The sequence below is a fragment of the Miniopterus natalensis genome, chromosome 1, assembly GCF_054644295.1.
Source record: "Miniopterus natalensis isolate mMinNat1 chromosome 1, mMinNat1.hap1, whole genome shotgun sequence".
In the NCBI taxonomy this organism is placed as follows: domain Eukaryota; kingdom Metazoa; phylum Chordata; class Mammalia; order Chiroptera; family Miniopteridae; genus Miniopterus; species Miniopterus natalensis.
In genome coordinates, this window is record NC_142081.1 from 90,289,372 (window position 1) to 90,311,411 (window position 22,040).

The 22,040-nt window shown below is 36.0% G+C and overlaps 1 protein-coding gene across 16 annotated transcripts in view; it reads right to left on the minus strand.

Moving 5' to 3' along the window:
* Window positions 1-22,040, minus strand: part of PARD3 (par-3 family cell polarity regulator) — a 720,826-nt gene that overhangs the window by 258,050 nt on the left and 440,736 nt on the right. For 7 of the 16 annotated variants that reach the window (XM_087823914.1, XM_087823901.1, XM_087823892.1 and 4 more), the window contains 4 exons: window positions 20,283-20,472; window positions 14,921-15,072; window positions 13,835-13,879; window positions 7,971-8,198 (listed from right to left, as the gene is read on the minus strand). In XM_087823914.1, the coding sequence (XP_087680040.1) occupies window positions 7,971-8,198; window positions 13,835-13,879; window positions 14,921-15,072; window positions 20,283-20,472 (615 nt within the window). The remainder of the gene's footprint in view (window positions 1-7,970; window positions 8,199-13,834; window positions 13,880-14,920; window positions 15,073-20,282; window positions 20,473-22,040) is intronic. The other 9 variants (XM_087823918.1, XM_087823917.1, XM_087823916.1 and 6 more) reach the window with 4 other exon arrangements.

The window sequence follows — 22,040 nt, forward strand, 5'->3', positions numbered from 1 at the left end:
ATGTTAGGACACAAAACAAGTCTCTACAAGTTCAAGAAGACTGAAATCATATCAAATATCTTCTCAGACCACAGTGCCATGAAATTAGAAATCAACAATAAAAACACTAAAAAACATTTAAATACATGGTAGCTGAAAAGCATGTTTTTAAACAATGAATGAGTTACCAAAGAGATCAAGAAAGAAATAAAAAACTTCCTGGAAACAAATGAAAATGAACACACAACTCCAAATCTATGGGATACAATAAAAGCAATCCTGAGGGGAAGTTCATAGCACTACAAGCCTACCTCAAAGAAGAAAAAAAAATTCTAACAGACTCTCTAACCCTTCAACTTAACACTTAGAAAGAGAACAACAAGAAAAGCCCAGAGTAAGTAGAAGGAAACAAATAATAAAGATCAGAGCAGAAATAAATAACATAGAGACTAAAAAAATAATACAAAAGATCAATGAAACCGAGAGCTGGTTCTTCGAAAAGATAAACAAGATTGATAAACCCTTATCCAGACTCACTAAGAAACAGAGAGGACCCAAATAAACAAAATCAGAAATGAAAAGATGAAATAACAACTGACCCAACAGAAATACAAAGGATTGTAAGAAAATACTATGAACAACTATATGCCACCAAGATGGAAAACCTGGATGAAATGGATAAATTCCTAGAAAAATACAACCTTCCAAAACTCAATCAGGAAGAGTCAGAAAGCCTAAATAGGCCTATAACTGCTGATGAGGTTGAAGCAGTAATCAAAGGGCTCTCGGCACACAAAAGTCATGGTTGGGATGGCTTCACACAGGAGTTTTACCAAACATTCAAAGAAGAATTAACAGCTGTCCTTCTCAAACTATTTCAAAAATTCCAATAGGAAGGAACACTTCCAAACTCTTTTTACGTGGCCAGCATTAGCCTAATTCCAAAATGAGATAAGGACACTATAAAGAAAGAATTACAGGCCAATATCACTGATGAACATACATGCTAAAGTCCTCAACAAAATATTATCAAATTAGATCCAGCAATATATTAAAAAAGATCATACATCATGACCAAGTGGGATTTATTCCAGAGATGCAAGGCTGGTTAAATATTCACGAATCAATAAACGTGGTACATCACAAAAAGAAATTTAAAGACAAAAATCACATGATCATATCAACAGGTGCAGAAAAAGCATTCAATAAAATCCAATACCCGTTTTTGATAAAGACTCTCAGCAAAGTGGGAATAGAGGGATCATACCTCAACATAATAAAGGCCATATATGACAAACCTACAGCCAACATCATACTCAATGGACAAAAACTAAAACCATTCCCATCAAAAACTGGAACAAGACAGGGATGTCAACTTTCACCACTCTTATTCAACACAGTACTGGAAGTCCTAGCCATAGCGATCAGACAAGAAGAAAACATAAAAGGCATCCAAATTGGAAAGGAGGAAACAAAACTGTCATTACTTGCAGATGACAGGATATTGTACATAGAGAATCCTAAAGACTCCACCAAGAAACTACTAGATTTAATAAGTGAATTCAGCAAGGTAGCAGGATACAAAATTAACACCTGGAAATCAATGGCATTTTTATATACCAATAATGAACTCTCAGAAAGAGAAATTAAGAAAACAATCCCATTTACCATTGCAACTAAAAAAATAAGAAACCTAGGAATAAACTTAACCAAAGATTTAAAAGACCTATACTTGAAAAACTACAGGATACTGAAAAAAGAAATAGAGGAAGATATAAACAAATGGAGAAATATACCATGTTCATGGATTGTAATAATTAACATCATTAAAATGTCCATATTATCCAAAGCAATCTATAAATCCAATTCAATACCTATTAAAATACCATCAGCATATTTCACAGATCTAGAACAAACACTTCGAAAATTTATATGGAACCAAAAAACACGCCAAATAGCCATGGCAATCTTGAGAAAGAAGAACAAAGTTGGAGGGATCACAATACCAGATATCAAGTTATACTAAAAAGCCACTGTATTCAAAACAGCCTAGTACTGCCACAAGAACAGACATATAGATCAGTGGAACAGAAAAGAGAGCCCAGAAATTGAGCCATGTCATTATGGTCAACTAGTGTTTGACAAAGGAGGTAAGAAGATACAATGGAGTAAACACAGTCTCTTCAATAAATAGTGTTGTGAAAATTGGACAGGTACATGCAAAAAAGTGAAACTAGACCACCAACTTACACCATACACAAAAGTAAATTCAAAATGAATAAAAGACTTAAATGTAAGACATTAAACCATAAAAATCCTAGAGGAAAACATAGGTTGCATAATCTCAGACCTCTCTGGTAGCAATATATTTGCTGATACATCTCCTACGGCAAGAGAAACTATGGAAAAAATAAACAAATGGGACTACATCAAAATAAAAAGCTTCTGCACAGGGAAAAAAAACATTAACAAAACGAAAAGGGAGCCCACTGTATGCGAGAACATATTTGCCAAAGACACAGCTGATAAAGGGTTAATAGCCAAAATCTATAAGGAACTCCTACAACTTAACAAAAGGAAGACAGACAATCAAATTAAAAAATGGGCAAAGGAACTAAATAGACACTTCTCCAAAGAGGACATACAGATGGCCAAGAGACATATGAAAAAATGCTCAACATCACTAATCATCAAATTGATGCAAATTAAAACCACAATGAGGTATAACTTCACACCTGTCAGGATGGCTACCATCAACAAATCAACAAACAACATGTGCTGGCGAGGATGTGGAGAGAGGAGAACCCTAGTACTCTGCTGGTGGGAATGCAGACTGGTGCAGCCACTATGGAAAGCAGTATGGAGTTCCCTCAAAAGATTAAAAATTGACTTGCCATTTGATGCAGTGATCCCACTTCTAGGAATATATCCTAAGGAACCCGAAACACGAATCACAAAGAACTTATGCGCCCCTATGTTTGTAGCAGCGCCATTTACAACAGCTAAGATCTGGAAACAGCCCAAGTGCCCATCAGTAGATGAGTGGGTAAAAAAAGCTGTGGGACATTTACACCATGGAAAATACTATGTGGCTGTAAAAAAGAAGGATCTTTTATCCTTTGGCACAGCATGGATGGAACTAAAAAGTATTATTGTAAGTGAAATAAACCAGTCAGAGAAAGACAAATACCACATGATCTCACTTATATGTGGAATATAATAAACAAAATAAACTGATGAACAAAATGGATCCAGACACATAGAAGAATGGAACAGATTGAGGCATCTCAGAGGGAAGGTGGGGGTGGGGAAAGGGTGGGGAGAGATTAATCAAAGAACTTATATGTTTATAAGCATAACCCATGGACACAGACATTGGTATGGGGAAAGCCTGGGGGTGGGATTGATGTGGGCTGGAGGGGATCAATGGCGATAAAAAGGGGACATCTAATATTTTCAGCAATAAAGATAAAGAAACTTAAAAAAAAAATTCTAAACTTCATACATCTTAAAATTAACAGGGACGATTAGTAGGATAGTACTTGGTTTTGTTGTGTTTCACCTCCTTGACCCCAACAAAAAGCTGTTACTGAACTGATAGTAAGGCTTACACTTTGGCAACTTTTAATTTAGAAAAAATTGAACTATATTTTAAAAAGAAAACAAGGAAATGTTATTGCATACATTTTCTTGGTAGCAACAGAAACTGATTAATTACGGGGGATACAGAAGCCATTTGCTGAGAGCAGAGCAGGGTATGTAATTTGCATAGAAGAGGCAGCAGATTGTATATGCCCTGACCTGTCAAACACAGGTAGGATCTTGGAGATAATGGGTCCCAGGGTGCAAAGCTCCATTTTTATCCAGACGGACATACAACATGGAAAGGTCAGATGGATTAAATGAGACAAAAACGCTAGCTTCTGCCTTCTTCATGGGAAGAAAGTAAGTGTTACAGAAGATGACAGACACCAGATACCACAGGGATCCTGCCCCAGTTTCTTGGCCCCCAGTGCTGTGTCAATGCCATGATTTCAACGCTGCTGAGAAAAGGCAAGCCTGTTTAGAGGCATGAAATATAGCCACTGGGGAGATGCTCAACCCAAGTGACAAGAGCAATCAATGGTGCCCATGCCTAAGATGAAAAGGGCTCAGTGAGGGAAGAAAACAAATAAGTCTGTCCACACCATCCAGCCTAGTCTCCCTCCTTACGCAGCTTTCCAACAACAGCCCCTCCCCATCCCAGTGTTTCCAGGGTGCACTGAATGCATCCTTACAGGACATCCTGGGTAACAAAAAATGCTCTCCTCAGACAGTGGTCCTCTTTTCAAAGCAACGTTCAATAGTGGTTGGCATTTTCATTTCAACAGGCGGCTGCAGCTGAATCATACCACCTTACAAGAAAGCACCCTCTGCCAGAGTCCCACAGAGCACAGACAATAGCAGGATGCTGGACACACAGCAAGGGTCAGAGATGCAAGGCGGGGATGCAGGAGTACAACCAGAAATGAGAATGCAGATTCTGGGAAGGCCCAGCAACAGGAAATGTGCTATGAGAATCCACAAGCCAGGCTCTGAAAAGGAAGAGCTAGCTGAGCTGACTTCTTTCTCATGACTGGGGCCATAAAACACCTTCCTCTTTCTAGTCACATGTAAAGGTGACAGTCTAATGACCATCACAATAACACAAGCCTTGACAGATTATAGACATATATTTTCTATATAATATATACAGGAAAGGTGTGTGTGTGTGTATATATACATTTTTTGGAAAAAAAAAACCAGTTTGCTGAGGTATTGAGGTCAGGGACATGCAGTTCCAGTGTGGGGCACGAACAGGAACAGCAAAGTGTCAGGACCATCCCACTCACTGCATTCTGAAAGTGCCCCCCTCTCTCTCCTCCTCTCTCCCTCTCTCAGGCACACAATGGTGCTAGTTACGTAGGAGCTTACTTACTGATATAACAAATATTCACTGAATCCTATGATTTGCCAAGCCTTGTGCTTGTTTCTGCAGGAATAAAACAGACATGGTGGTGTTTTCCTTCATGGCCTTACAGAGTGAGAGAGGATAGCAGGATGGATTTAGGGAGGTAACTGAACAGGTATACACAGAATTATGCAATATGAACACTAGAAGGGACCTACCTCAGAAACCATCTAAACCAGAGCTTTTCAAACTTTTTATGAATAACAGCAAACTACCTTTTATTTAATTAAAATTTACAAAGAACCACAATGTATTAAAAGTGATTAAACACCCCCCCCAACTGTCAAGGCAGAGAAGTGGTGATGGGGGGGGGGTGAAGCTCGTAGCCTTTGTAGAGTCTCACCTGCTTAGCCTCCCATTTGCTTCCTGGCTGCCTGCAAACCACTGATGGCCCCGCCTGACCAGATGTCAGTATACACAATCTGACTGTGCTGTCCTGTGTATCTAGTTATCCTAGTTGTCCAAATCTGTGACCTAGTTGTTCAAATCTTCAGTTTTAAAATGAGAAAATTAAAGCTCAAGGGCTTTAAATGGCTTGACCAAAATTCCAAACTGGTTGCAAGAATGTAGACTAGGGTGCAAGTTATCTGAACTCCAGGTCAGTGTTTGCTCCACTCTATTAATTCAATTTCAACAATTCAAACTGCAAATATGTGAAATGTATGATAGTTGCATTTCATCTGCCATCCAAAGTTCAGCAGACCGGTCTGAAAAAAATCAGGACTTTGGAAAACATGGTACTTTGTAGTTTAAGTGCTCATGTCGCAAGTGCCACTGCCAGCCTTGTCCAGAACTTCATTTCTAGCTCACAAATTGTAATCAGTCAATTTACTTTTTTGTGTCTTGATGATAGTTGGATGAATAAGTTTTAATATAATATTCATAAATACATTATTTCCAATTTAAAAAGGAAACTAAGTTTACATAGGGGCAAGTTTAGATGTCCACGTTGCTGGGAAGCTCTGGAGGCTGTCCCCATAGAATTAAGAACATGCCCCATATTGATAAGGATTCCATCTCCTGTTGCATTTGAAATGAGTAACTTATGAGGAAAAAACTGTATTTAATAAGGGAATTTAAATAACATTTTAACAAGTACAGGTTCAGAAGCATCATAAATTGTAGATGCTTAAAAAAACAAATACTGAGGGGTCAAGTACTGCATCTCGTATTAAATATATACCCAGGAGAGACAAAGGCACTGTCTACAGGTAACAGGGTTCCTACCCTAGAAGGGCTGCACAAGTCATATTTGTTAGAATGGCAAGGAACCATTGGTACAATGGGAGAAAACTCATTGGTCGAAAGCTCTTATGACTCAGGATCTTGAAGACCAGGGTTGGCAGCAAAAATAGAAAATATGTTCTTCATCTGGCAAGAATATGCTGCATATATCTGAAATCACTGGCTGGATGAAGTGGGGGGAAAAAACTGTCCAGATTTAGACAGACAAATGGGAGGCGGACAAGGTACAGCAATCTTCTCTCTAAGTTTTACTTTGCATGTTACATTATGGCAGCAATATTCATCTTGCCAAACACATTACATGTGACAGGCAAAAATTATATGATTTTGCTTTAAATCTCCTGAGAATGTGATTTTTATTTAAAATTCTTCTTCCTCACCCGGCCGGTATGCCTCAATGGTTGAACGTAGTCCCACGCACCAACAGGTTGATGGTTCGATTCCTGGTCAGGGGACATGCCTGGATTGCAGGCTCAGTCCCCAGTAGCAGGCTTGCAGGAGGCAGCCAATCAATGTTTCTTGCTCACTGATGTTTTTATCTCCCTTTACCTCTCCCCTCCTCTCTAAAATCAATAAAAACATCAAAAAACAAAAACTCTTCTTTCTCACCACAATTTTCCTTACATATATATGTCTGAGAGAAGTGTCCCATCTAAAAGTTAAATTGCAAGTAATTTGCAATCCATTTGCCTTAACTTCAAGCTGTGGTGTCTACAACTTTTCTTACAGTGGTTTATAGATAAGTCACATTTAAAGTTAAAAAACTAAAATGTAAATCAGTAGTTATGAACAGTATAAGCTAATCAATAGTTTTTACTATTAGAACTCCTAAGCCCTTTCTCTTCTAAGTAAATAGACTAGTAGAGTTTTTCCCTTATTTTTAAAAAAATTATTGTCGAGAGCATTACAGATGCTCCCCATTTTGGTTATATACATACCATAACTGGTTGTTAACTCCCTGAAGCATTCATTTGTACATATTTATAAATGTTAATTATTTTCTCAATATACTATGGAAAACATTGTTCATTCATATTAACCTTTGACTTTTCATTATCTTGGCTTAAAGTATTTTGCAATTTGTAAATACACACTCACAGTGTGTATTTCAGTTCAGCTCAGTTCAAGAAAAGCAAGAGTAATTCATAAAAACAAAATAGAAATATGTTTTCAAAATCATAGATTATTACATATAGTTATTGGAGACATCACATTATACATATACTCTATAGCAGTGGTTTTCAAACATTTGGGTCTCAGGATACCTTTATGCTCCTCAAAATTACTAAGAACTCAAAATAAAAATTATGTGGCTTATATCTATCAATATTTACTCAATTAAAACTGAGAAAGTTTAAAAATATTAATTACTTTATAAAAAATAAATTTCATGTTAACAGAAACTATATTTTTATAAAAAAATAACTGCATTTACAAAAATAATAGCGAGAACAACAGTACTGTTTTATATTTTAGCAAATCTCTTTAAAACCTGTGTAAAAAGACAGATTCTTTTACTGACCTGCATTCAATCAATTGCAATATCACATGACATGTGGCCCCTAGAAAATCCCACTTATACTTGTGAGAGAATGAGAATAAAAAGGTAATTAAGTTGTTATTATTATTATGAAAATAGTTTAGACCTCCCTGTAAGGGTACTGTGAAGCCCCAGCGTTCTCTAAAGCACACTTTAAAAACTGCTACATTATAGAGCTATTTGTAACTGCTCTTCTTTCTGACATTATAAACTTACATGTCTCCATGCCTTCATCATCATCATCTACTGTGGGTTTATCATAAGACTTGTCAATGGCAGCTCTGAAGCTCTCATTGCATCCCCTTCCTCTGATTATCCGTGGCCGTGGGCGATGGAAAGGAATATCCCCATTCAAAGTCACCTCAGCAACTGCCGTCTGCAGACTTTCTAATGAGCTCGACTTCTTCAGACCCAGGGAAGGCCCCACATCTCTGCTGGGGGAACCTTGGAGGGTTATAAAAACAGAATGTTAGCTAGAATTAGTGGTGGAATTTGTATTCCTGAACATTCACAAATTATGGAAAAAAATCAAGGACATAAACAAACAGATGAAAGGGTATAAAATAATAAATAGCTAGTTTTTATTTTCCCCAAATATATATTAAATTTTTTCTATCTTCTTTATTTTCATGAGAAAAAACTTTAAGCTTTAAGTTATTAGTTTCCATTTTCAGCCCAACAGATGAAATTTTTGTGAAATCATTTGCTCCAAATTATGTAAATAATCTAAAAGAACCAGAATAAGCCAAAGGCTCACTTGTAGAGCACAATGAAAGGCTAAGGTGAGCAACCAAGGGTAAGCTTTGTAACTTGCTGAAATCAGTTTCTAACAGTTCAAAATTATTTTTAACAAAAGTTAAACTCTCATATCAATGAGCTTCATCAAGTATAGTGCAGATTCACACAACTCCTAAGTAAAGATAGCACAAAAGATTTCATGTCACTGATACCATTAAGGGCACCCTGACACCAGGCAGAAACCTAATTCTGGACAATATTAACATTCTATGGAAAGAGCAACAGAAGGTTTGAACAGAAACAAATTACATAAGGGCTCTCCCTAGAAAGAGGTAAAGGAGGAAAGGCTAAAGAGCTGACATGAGGACTCTGACCTCCAGGCTTGGGAATAACTGTTTGAGAAACAAGTGATAAATAGAAGGAAGACGACTTAACAGTTACCAAAAATATTTTCGATAAGACAGCAGGGAAGAGCTCAGGGAATTCAGAATTTGCCCCTATTTCTTGAGGATCTAGGGCAGAAAGGCCTGAGATAATACCAAAAGCACCAACCTTTAGAAGGCAATCAAAACAAATTTTTTTAACTAGGTAAGACAGTATCATCCATCACTGCCCGACCTGGGACTCAAAAGTATGTAAATTTAGCCTCTAGATGACTGAAATAGCAGCTTTGTACTCCCACCTGGGCAACCCAAGTTACAGAACCAGTTCTTCAGTTACATTGTTAAAAAGACACATGCAAAAAAAGTGGGAGGGTAGGAGACTATTTCATTTCTACATGGGTCATCAGCCCATATACTGATCAATAGTTCAGGAATAGCCCTGGTATGGTATGACCTAAAAAACACATGGTTATGACATGGGCTTTCCATGGCTCAGAGTGTAAAACAGAATAAAAATTAAATTCAGAGAGTCAAACCAGAATTATCTCTTAAAGATTCATTTACATTACATCTTTCACCTAATATTTACAATAAAATAACAGTTTTAAGTTAGAATAAATATGTCAAAAATGTAACATAGGCAGACAGATAATTCCAATGAAGAAATAATATTCCATAAATTATTGTGCTTGGGAGAAAAAGATGGTTTATTTAACTTTCTCAATGCAGGTTTGCATATATAAAGACTATGACAAAAATTCACGTAAACTATTTCTTTCCAGGATGATCAATATTAGTTTTTCTCTTGATAGCACTAGTATAACTTTTCATAAGTTCATGTTCTAAATACCCATAAAGTCATGTCACAGGAAGGAACCCAAGTGAATGGGAAAAGATCATTCCTGGGCAGAGACATCTACCTTTATATGTCCTAGAATTGGCATTGGGAAGGTCTTTTTCTGAATAAATCATACCTATCAATTTTGATAACTTGCCAGCTGCATTTGGGTTCTATAAACATAAATAAAGCAAATTATCTGGTGATTTCTTGGATTCATAAAGGACATGTGTATGCATACTGGGGGAGGTAAACGTAGGTTTACAATTGTCATGCAGGTTATGATTATTACAGTAGCTTTTTTTAAATATATTGTTGATAGTATTACAGATGACCCCCACTTTGCACCCCTTCACCCTTCTCCACCCAGCCCCTACCCCATCACAGGCCTTCCCCACACTACTGTCAGTGTCCATAGGTTATGCATATACATAATTTGGTTAATCTCTTCTAGTTTCCCCACCCCTCTCCCCTTTGAGACCTGTCAATCTTTCCATGCATCCATGCCTCTGGACCTATTTTGATCATCTGTTTATTTTGTTCATTAGATTCCACATATAAGTGAGAGCATGTGATATTTGTCTTTCTCAGTAGCTTTATTAACTCAACAAGAATAAACTCTGGACTGGCTGGCCTGGCTCAGTGGTTGAGCATCGACCTATGAACCGGGAGGTCATGGTTTGATTCCCAGTCAGGGCATATGTCCCACTTGGGGGCTCGATCCCCAGCAGGGGATGTGCAGGAGGCAGCCGATCAATGACTCTCATCCTTGATGTTTCTATCTCTCTCTTCCTCTCCCTCCTCTCCCTGAAATCAATAAAAACATATTTTTAAAAAAAAGGATAAACTTTCGCATACTCACAACTATAAACCTACTTTTGCCCATCCCTATATATGTATGTATGTATATTTATTCTGTCTGTCTGCCTATCTTTCTCTCTATCTGCAATAAAGATTTCATGCTTCCAGCAGAGATTATCATAAAAACATAATCTATGTATATAAGCTTCTCTTTATGAAAAGTTAGCTGAAATTTGACTTTATGTACTCAGAGCACTAAAACTTTAATAATGAATTTTAGAAATGGCATACATTTATTAAAACAAATGCATACAATTTACGTGTATATAAATATTTATATGTACATATAAGTGCGTATGTGTATATAAATATATGTATTTATTAAAAGACATAAACACAGCCCTGGCAGCTGTGGCTCAGTGGTTAGAGTGTTGGCCAAGCACAGAAAGGCTGTGGGTTCGATTACCATCAAGGGCACGTACCTGGGTTGCACGTTCATTCCCTGGCCCCCCAGCGGGGCCATGCAGGAGGCAACCAATCAATGTGTCTCTCTCACATTGATGTCTGTCTGTCTGTCTGTCTCCCTCCTTCCCTCCCTTCCATTCTCTAAAAAAATCAATGGAAGAAATATCCTTGGGTGAGGATTAACAAAGAAAAATTTTTTAAATCTGGGAAGAAAAAGAAAGTATAATTTAACAAGCAACAGATATTTTTTAAGTGTAATTCAAAGGTTACACTGTAGAATAACATTTTGGCAAATGTTGATAATTATCAATGGTGGGTATGGGATATATGAGAGGTCAATGAACTACTGTCTCTATATTTATATACGGTTGAAAATTTTCACAATAAAATGTTAAAAAAAAAAACACACCTATAATTTGTGAATCTATAAGAGGGATCGGCGAACCTTGGGCCAAATCTGGAAAAAAATTTTGGAACACAACCATGCCTCTTTGTTTACATATATTCCGTGGCTGCTTTCACGCCGCATCAGAATTAAGTAATTGCTACAGAGACTGGTCTGCCAGGCGTAAGTAAATATTTACTATCTGGTCCTTTACAGAAAGAGCTTATTGATTTTCTTGATCTGTAAAATGGATATCATTCACTTAAGTATTATATTTGTCAAAGAAACTTTAACAAAGGTTTAATGCTTAGATTCCTGAATGAGTGTTACTGAGGTTGCTAATATTAAAAACTCAGCATTTACAAGTAAGGAAAATTGAAAATTTGTCTATTAAAACATGGGCAAAGGATTAGTTGTATCTACATACACACACACACACACACACATACACAAAAACAACTATCTTTTAATTTTAAAGCTCTTTATATAAATCTTTTAGGCCATTAGGATACTTTGTTTATCTTTTATATTCAAGGATTAAACTGTTAGAAACCCAATTCTCTTCTTATTCCTTTTGTCTCTTCTTTCAGAAAGTAAACTTACCTCTGAAAATCACAAAAGACCCCTAAATCTAGGAATTAAATGAAAATCACAATCATACTACTTTCCCTAGGTCTAGTTTTCTATTCCTACCCCTCTTACTGAAAAAAAAAAAAAAAAAAAGTAGAGGATGTTTTTTGCAAGGGCAAAGGGAAATAGAATTCAATTTTCATTATAAAAGGTGTATGGCTAGACAGACAATCTATGCTAAACTGCCACTATGACTCTACCAAAAAACTCTGAACTAAACTATAAAATCATGATAATCTTAATTCAAGTGAGGTGAAGAAACAAAAATAACTGAAAATTTGGCATCTATTTAGTAATTTCCCCCCCAAGTTATTCCAATTTAATTTAGTAGAATGGGCTGTACATAGTGCAAAAAAAAGATGCTCTTTATATCTAGGAAGTTAAAACACTACGAACACATGATTCAATTAAGATTATAAAATTCCCCTTCTCACCATGAAAGTCATTTAATGTTTTCAGTTAAAAATCTGGATATGTCATTTTTCAATCACAATGAATTGTTCTTTTCTTTTTTAGTAGTAATGAGTTGGTTAAATTAAGTATTTTCCTTATTTTACATAATAGGCATAGTATATAAATTCATTGAACCTCAACAGTTCAATTTGGTTTTTATGAAAATTAATTTGGATAAAAGTTAATTCCTAAAAGTACTGCATACTAGTAACTCCAAAAACTAATCACTAATTTACATATACAAACTATCAAAAAGTTTTTCTTTAGCCCTATTTCAAAATTTCAATGACTCTTATGTTTGATAAGAGAAATAACTACTTAATAAGGGCCGAGGCTATAGTTAATTGCCTTGTACTACAGTGAATCCTGTGATTTATTGGATGTAATTTTACAATCTATCTTTTACTCTACAGAATGTGAAAAGTCCAACCATGTTCACAATAATCTTTACATATATATATGGGATACATATTTTCAAGCAGGATAAAACCAATTACTACTGTAGGTTAAAAAGGTGAATTAAGCTAATTAGTGGTAAGTGGTAGAAGAGCTACATTATACTGGACCTAGAATAATAAAAACACTTTTCTAAATTTATAATAATAAATCATGCTCAACTGTACAAAGCATATTGCTTTAATTGCAAATAAAAACTTTCCTTTGATTATTTTAATAAATAACATAAACAAAATATGCTATAATGCAAAATCCCAGTTCAACATAATCCATTATGGGATGACTGAGAAAGCATTTTGGAAGTCAGTCCTAAATAGTTAACAAAACAAAACAAACAAAAAAATACTTTTAAACAGGTTCACAAAGTTAAGATAAGGAGCCATATCAATTATATAGTCTCATTTCAATGTCAGGTAGCTACGAGCTAATTCCTGCATTAGAAACAGAAACAGGTTTCGGAGTGAACAATGACAGCAATGCCTGGATGCTGTCCTTCAGTGACAAATATTCACATCTGTGCTATTATTACCCTTCAAATCAAAGTCACCACTTTGAGAATCTTTCCTTGGAAGTTAACCTAGGCATCAAAGAAATAACCTAAAAACAAGAGTCTACCCAGGAGATCATGTTTTCAGGATTTTAATTTTTCTCAAGTTGTGACAAAACAATCCTACACAAATATAATTAAGAAAACCTAGGTTGTTTTAAGCATTTTTAAACCACTAAATTATATTTCCATTTAGATGTACTACACTGATAAATTTCTTCTAACAGAAACTTTTTCATCTTATACAATTTGATTTCCTACAATGAAAACATCTGTGCAAGACTGGAAGTTATGTGTACACACAATATGATTGGCAGCTCTATAATTATGATAAGCTCCTTGGACCACAGTTTCTATGGCAACAGTTTAATGGTCCATTCTTACCTGCTTCCTGGTCATCCACTGTACTGAGTTTAGTCTCGTCAGCTACTGTTAAAAGGTAAATGTATAATGGTTAACCCAGTTAGTCCCACAGCCCAACATGCTTTAACCATTCCCAGATCTTTTTGGTTACGTGATAATTCTTAGGTAACATTTCATGCAAATAATATGGAACCTCAAGCAAATATTCATGATCAAAAGGGGGGGAAGCAGTGTCTCCATGCAATATGCCATTCATTTCATTTCACAGACACATGTTATTTGTATGTTAGCATACCATAATTAACCAAGGCAATGTATCTCCAAATTTTTCTTTTACACATGAGATAAATTAATGGTTTTAGTCTTAAGGTACAAACAGCCACCAAGGAACAGTATAAATAAGCTATAGTTGATTAACAAAGGTTTAAAAAATCATTCAATCAGTATATAGATATGATTAATTATTTTACTTTTTTGTTTATTTGTTTTGGTGGATTAGGATTTAAAAAGAGACACTACCTGATTGGTATTTGTTTGAACAATTATGGTTATTTCCCTGTTCTCATTTGCTTCAAATACTTCCTACAATAAATAATCTCTCAAATTATTACTTCAATTAAATGCCTTAATTATCAACACATGAGAGTTCTATTATATAAACCTTAAAGAATAGCATGAAAAGGAAAATATGGAGTATCCAAATTCTAGACATGGATTGAGATAATGATTTCTCTCCAAAACTTTTTTCTTTTATTTCACAATGCCACAACCAAACAAATACTATTTCAATGAAATCAGTTTTAAACAGCCAGTGTCAAAACATTTCATTGTTTCAAATAAAGATACATGAATATAGCATGATATGTACACGTGTTTGTTTCTTTTCTCATCAGAAAACATATATATTAACATATTGCACATTATATAAACATGCCACTTATGAAAAATATGTTTATTTCAAACTCAGAGAAAAGCTAATTTTTGCCAAATGACCACATTTCACATTTATTTTCTCTACTGCTCAAAGTAAACAGACATGTGTTTGGGACCATCAATTTTAATCTGAAAGTATCCATTTAGATAAAGATTCATGGAGACTATACTCACTACCTAAATCCATGCTTTTTGATTTTCGTGTTTTAACGATATCCAATTGACTGGCATCTGAAAATTGCTTTGTGCGTTTTTCTGACATACTCTGGCGTCCAAATCCTTCTCGTTGAAAAGCAAGAACTGGATCAACATCTGGACTCAAAGAGCTAGTGTGAAAAAAAACACACACAAAATATTTACTAAAAATAGAAGACATTCAATTTAGGAAAGTTCATACATACCTATGTGTATGAATGTGTGTATATATATTCCTCAAAAATATTTACACTAAATTACACAAACATAATTCATTTTTTTAAAAAACTGTGGCTGTATAGGAAGTGATAGAAAAATACATTAATTTATGTTTAGTAATCCTTTCTCCTCTACTTCCCTCTCGCAGTTTCCTCAGTCTCTTTGACAATACATTATTATTTCTAAGTGATTATCAAAAATAAGCCTTATATCTTTTAGACACTGGAATGTCTGAAGGCTCAGGAAATCTTTCACATTAATACAAATATTGGCAGCTAACAAGTGACTATACAAATTGAAAATGAATAGAAGTTTTAAAAAAGATATCCGTATTCTGGTCTTATATATCCTTTACCTTGTGTTTCAGAAAAGGAAAAAAAACACGGCTTACATAGTTTCACTTAATCAACTGAGAAGGTCAACTCAACAATCTATTAGAACTTATTCTGATTACCACATAATGCTGGGTACCAAAGTCAAAATGATAAATAAGAAAAGATCTCTGATCTCTACAAGCTCCTAAGAAAAATACCAAACCAGAAGTATATAGCAGAAGCTGTGGGTGCATAGTTGAGAGAATAACAGTATTTGAGGAAGTCAGGAAAAGCGTGACTTAGACTAGATGACATTTGATATGGCCACACCACCACAGTGGCTGAAGCAGAGATAATGAAGTACATGGCAAATCACTGGTAACTGGATACAGTTTGAAGTGTTTTCCCAATGGAAGTGGCAGGGGATGGTTACGAAATCACTCCTATTTGTATAAGCCTGTAAACATTTTAAAAAGCATATCAGGCCCAGCCAGCGTGGCTCAGCGGTTGAGCATCCATCTATGATCCAGGAGACTGCGGCTCAATTCCTGGTCAGGGCACATGCCCGGGTTGCAGGCTCGATCCCCAGTGGGGGGTGTGCAGGAGGCAGCCGATCAATGACTCTCTCAACATTGTTTCTTTCTCTCCCCCTCTCCACCCTACCTCTCTCTGAAATCAATGAAGACATATTTAAAAAAAAAAAAAAAGCATAATAGGTTTTCTGAGCACAGCCCATACAATGAAAATCACTTTTCTCTGAGCACAATGAGAAAATAAATAGCTTTCTTATATCAGTGCTGTGCCACCTTACCTATCTGACTAGGTAGGAGAATGTGCCTCCCCAGTTACCTAATCTACTAGACTGTGAGGGGGCCCTTTCCACTCTGTCAGCTGAGTTTACAACAGCCTTCCTTATGCTTCTGATGGAAGCAAGCTTCTCGAGATCTTCTCCACACTGGGAAAAGGATAGTGACCTAGTTTGGATATATACCAGAAATTTAGCTACAATTTACTGAGCATGAAATAACTGGCTCTTACAGAGTAGCTAAACCAAAAATGGTGACAAGGAAGACATCAAGGAAAATGCTTTGATGTCAGGTTAAGTGAACCGAAATGTATGGAGCCCACATGTCTTATAATGCTCAATAAAGAGAATACTAGTTGCTTCATCCATCATACAGGGCATATGAGATAATTCAATGACATAGGTGAAAGCCTTCTGTAAACTGCAAGCCACTACACAAAATAACTTATTACCCCCCAACAAAGTCTTCTCAAATTATCAAAGTAATACAAATTATGATAATGGAAATAGTGTCCTTAAAAACCACACAAAAGGAACTGAATAATCTTTTTCAATCTTTTCCACCAAATACAGAGCAGCCCCCTAGAATGAGGCGAGGTAAGTGCCTAGGGCTCAGAATTTAAGGAAGCACTCACTCTCGGGGTCATCCAAGTTCAGGGTTGGAAGCTGCGAGTACCTCCTCACATTATGAACCCTGGGCACCTACCTTGCCTCACCCTAGTCCCTGCCCAGGTACTGAAAAGGATGGATCCACAGGGATTGGGAGTTTAGCCCAAAGCAATAACAATGTATTTTGTTTTCATTTTGTAAAACACTATTATGTCCTGATAAAGTTATTTTGTTTGCGTTCTCTTTTCATTTTTAACATATCATATTTTTATCATATCATATCATAAAACTTTGAATAAATTTTGATGTTCCAGAAAGAAGCAAGGTCATATTTATCTTGAAGGCTTCGGTGCCCATTCACATCCTACAACGTTTACATACAGCTGATACTTGAACAACATGGGGGTTAGTAGGGCCTTCCCCCAGGCAGTCAATATTCCACATGTAACTTTTGAATGCCCCAAAACTTAAGTTGTTCCTCAGCATCCATAAGGGTTGGTTCCAGGACCCTCCACAAGTACCAAAAACCCATGTATGCTCAAGTCCTCGCTATAAAATGATGTTCAACAATGCATACAATCAGCCCTCTGTCTCTGCAGACTCCCAAGCAGAGATGGAAAACAGTACAGTACTTATTGAAAAAAATTTCCCTGTAAGTGGAACCAAAATATTCAAGGGTCAATAGTACTATGTATGTAGGTATGTATAGAAATAGTGTACATTACATATATAACTGTACATTATTTAAATTTCTTAAATATATGTGCTTGCATATTATGCTAACATAGTAGTATTCACTTACTACTATGCTTTTAATTTCCAGAGCACATACATCCCAATTTCAATATACAGTCCGAGAAGTGAAAATGCAAATCCATACGATGAGAACTATGACCAAATCTGTAATGGGAAACTCTAAATAATATATTTTCAATAAAATTAATTTTTTATATGTTGAAAGTTGATCTCTTCAACCATTCTGTATGTTTTGTGGTTTGTTTTTTTGTATCGTGGGATATTTTAAAACCTAAACTCCAATAAGACATCAAATTGGTGAACAGAATAAGTTTGAAATAAAATTTTAATAAAAATTGGTAAAAAGGTTTTCAAAGAAATACAAATTGTTGTTGCTAATGTTACTTGAAAACCACATACTGTCGTATTTCATAAACTAATTTAATATCCTCTAAAGTTATGTTGTCACTAAAATTAGAATCTGTTTTACTTTTTGCCCCTTAAAAACATTGTTACTGTCCCCTAAATTAATTAATGGATTGAAAAAAGTATATTCTATTAGTTAACAAACTAAAATTTTAGCCATTTGACATATTCAGCCTTCCAGTACAGTGAACTGTAAACGTACACAATTTAAAATGTCAAATGAGTCTGTGAATTAATAAGAGCCTTAAAATAACTAAATATTCTTAAACCACAACATATTAATCCTTCCCTATAACAGACACAATGAACAGGATACTGGAGCACTTATCAAGTCAGACTGCAGGACAGCGGACTCTTTAAAGAATATAACCATTTCCTGAGCCCCAATGTTATTAAAATTCCAGTTATTAATCCTGTCTTATTTCCCCTTTGTTTTCATAATATCCTCATCAAGGATTAGAGAGATACTCTCAGGCCAAAAAGCTTACATTTTCTGCTGTGATTCAGAACAGCTGCCATTCTTGTTTAGATAACCCTTTATTCATAGTGTTCCTTGCCCCACATCCCCCACAGCAAAATCATAAAAGTCCTGACCATTTCATGAATCCCCTTAGGGAAGTTAATGCTACAATCAATCTCTGCTAGTTATTTATTTACTTTCACCAACACAGTGCTTCATCAGGCCCCTGATAGATCTATTCCTCTGGCCACCTTCACAATTTCTCATCATGGTGGAAATTCAAAGGTTTTTGTCACTAAGATGAATGCTGCAAATATCTAATCCTTATTTTCTCTGTTCTTGCTTTCACTTCAGAAAGAGTTAAAATCTGCAGCAGCAAATGTAAAGGGATCTGCAGAGTTCAAATGGGAGTTTACTTTACACTGGAGCTTCCACTCTAAGTTGAACCAAAAAACAAATTCACAGATATGCTATTATCATGCAGGTTTGAGTGGAGCTCTATTTTTAAATCCTGTGTTTCAATAAAAGAATTAAAGAAAGAGAGAGAAAAGAAGAAAGAGGGAAAAGCAAAGGGAAGTGAAAAAAGGGAAAGGAGAAAGCAAAAAGGGAAAGGAGATAGGGTGCAAATAACAAGTGAGATTGTTCTACGAGAACACCTGCAGAACTGACCCATGATCGGGCTGTTTTCATGAGCTCACAGAGGAATGGGGAAGGACTTTGTGGGGTGGTTCATTTTGTTAAGTTCATCACTAAAATGTTAACATAAATAAATGCCAGTCCCCTGGACTCCTCCTACCTAATATTTAATGTTGATACAAGTCTGGGGAAGAGCAGGAAACAGTACTGGCTAAGTGGTGAAGGAACAATACTATTTGTTATTTAAATATAATTTAATGATGTATTCATAAAAGACCCCAGAGAAAGGGAAGTGAGAAAATTCTGGTATAATGCTTTACATGGTTTGTGTTATCACTACAACCTTACAAGGTTATCACAAGGCAGCACTTTCCTATCGTTTGTTGATTTATATAATTGCTAGGCATGCAAATAAAAGAATACATCCACATTCATGGCCCACATATTTGCTCAATAATATCAATAGCTTACTTCAAATATGAAAGATACAGGAGGAAGAAATAGCATCAGACTGCCCCCAAAGTCACAATGCTACAAGCAAGTACTGGGGGACTGGATGAAAGAAGGTGATGGGATTAGCCAAAAAAGATACATACATAACACACAGACACAGACAACAGTGTGGTGACAGCCGAGGGAAGTGGGATTGGGGAGGGGTGGAGGTGGGCAAAGGCGGAAGAATAGGGATGGAAAGAGACTTGGGGCAATGGGTGCATGATGCAGTGTGCAAATGATGTTTTACTGAACTGTACACTTGACATCTGTATAGTGCTGTGAACCAGTCTCACCCCAATAAACTCAATTAGAAAGAAAAATAAAAGTCCATGAAAAATAAAAATAAATAAATAGTACAGTTACAGCACTCTTTAAAAAAGCCTTCCTATTCCCAGAACATATCAACTATTTTTTGGCCAAAGTCATCTAATTGTAACAAGCTTTGAGTCACCTTAGGGACTTGCTTAGAAATTATTTACTTTACAGAAAAACAATTCATCAAATTGACACTGATCTAACCATGAAAACAGAGCACTGCTATAAAAAAATTGATTAATTGTGCTCAGAAATCGACCATTTAAACATAAGGTAAACTATGACTGTAATTCACTAATGTCTTTTAACCCTGGAGTGTGAACTCACCAGTCTGCTGAATCACTGATTGCAGCCTTAGCCCAGGTGCCAGGGTCTGTCGTCACAAATCCCACATCATCATGAGAGCTGGAAGATGACTGGTCGGAGAGATGTGGAGGAAGCATTGGCAACCTGTCATCTTCTATAATGACAGTGTCATCTTGGGGCATATTCACTGTGGGGGACAGCTGGTATTTTCCTGTCCAGTAAAAAAAAAAAAAAGAAAAAAAAAAAGAGAAATTCTAGACTCATGCTAAGAGTTTATGTGTATTAATACTTTGCTACATCAGAAAAAAATCTAAATTTCCAAATATCTGCTCAACCTGGTAGAACAAAAGAGAATTAAGGGAACTTACTTTTCATAAATGAATGTCAAATGGAGGCCTCAAGTCTATTTCTTCCTCTACCACCAGAGCTATGTAGCTCTGGGCAGAGTATTCAATTTCTCTGGTTTAAAGTTTCCTAAAGCAAGAGATAATCTCCAGAATGTCTTCTAATGTGAAAATGCTACATAATTTCTAAGTTATGAAAGTCCTTTGAAATTTTTTACCAGGAAACTTAGAGGGAAGCCCTGCAGACTTACATCAACCATTCATCCATTCACTCATGTAGCAGGTGTGTAAGAAAGACTTAATCTCTGCCCCTGAATCACTCATACCCTAGAGAAGAAGATAGACATTTAAAAGGTGATAACTGATTGGTGCTATGAGTGACGTGCCAAAAGTACTGTGGCATTTACTAGTGCCGGTACTGCCTGGGTAGCTAGTGACAGACGATGCTTGGAATCTTAATAAAAGTTAACGTCAGAGTTGGGTTTTGAATGATGAATAAGGTCCTTTCTGTTAGAAGAAATTATGATACTGATTTTAGACATTGGCAGAATCATCCAATGCATGAAGGAGAAAAGCCCATGGTGCATTCAGACAACACTTCAAAGATGAGCACATGCAGAATCAAGGCCTTGGGGTGACATGGCACAATTGATCGTGAAGAGCAAAGATTAGGATCTAACTGCCCAGAGATTTTTCAGCCCGATACAGGGGAGCCTGTAAATTTTGATTTTTTTCAATTAGGATATAGTATTCTTGGTAAGGAAAGACCCAAAACTGTCTATGGTGATCAGTTTCAGGAAAATCTGCTCAAGTTCACAAATCAGCATGACAAACATTTACATTTCTTAGGACAAAATTTAGATTCAAGGCCCTGAACCATTAAAGATAAAGCTGGGGTTCAAATGATGCCATCTTCCTCCCCAAAATGCCTATTGTTCTTCTGGCTAACTCCCAAACCTTTGTGACACAATTATGAGAAAGAACTGTGTACCAAGCTTTGATCCACATAATACTTTGTGGGAGGCCATGCACACAGAAACTTGCAGCATGGGTGATGTGGGCCCACTGGCCTGGCTTTCCCAACAAAGCAAGGAAAAGTAGCAATTTCCCTATCATTTTAAAGGAGGGCGGAAAAACTCATTTTAACTCCAATGTTCAAATCTGTTAAATCAGCTATATTGGTTCTTACCCTAGTAAAAAGGATCGCTGCACTGTCCCAACAAGGCAATCATTTTACAGAGGGTGCACTTTTCCTGTATTATAAAGCATTGCTTAAAATAGTACAAGAGCAATGTGTAGAAAGTCTATTAACATTTTAGCATCTGTCTTAAGATTTAATTTTTAAAGTAAATGATAATTTTTGTTTTAACACTAGGAGGAAATTTTTAGGATGAGAAATATATGATCCTGAAGGATTTCTAAAATATAAATTATA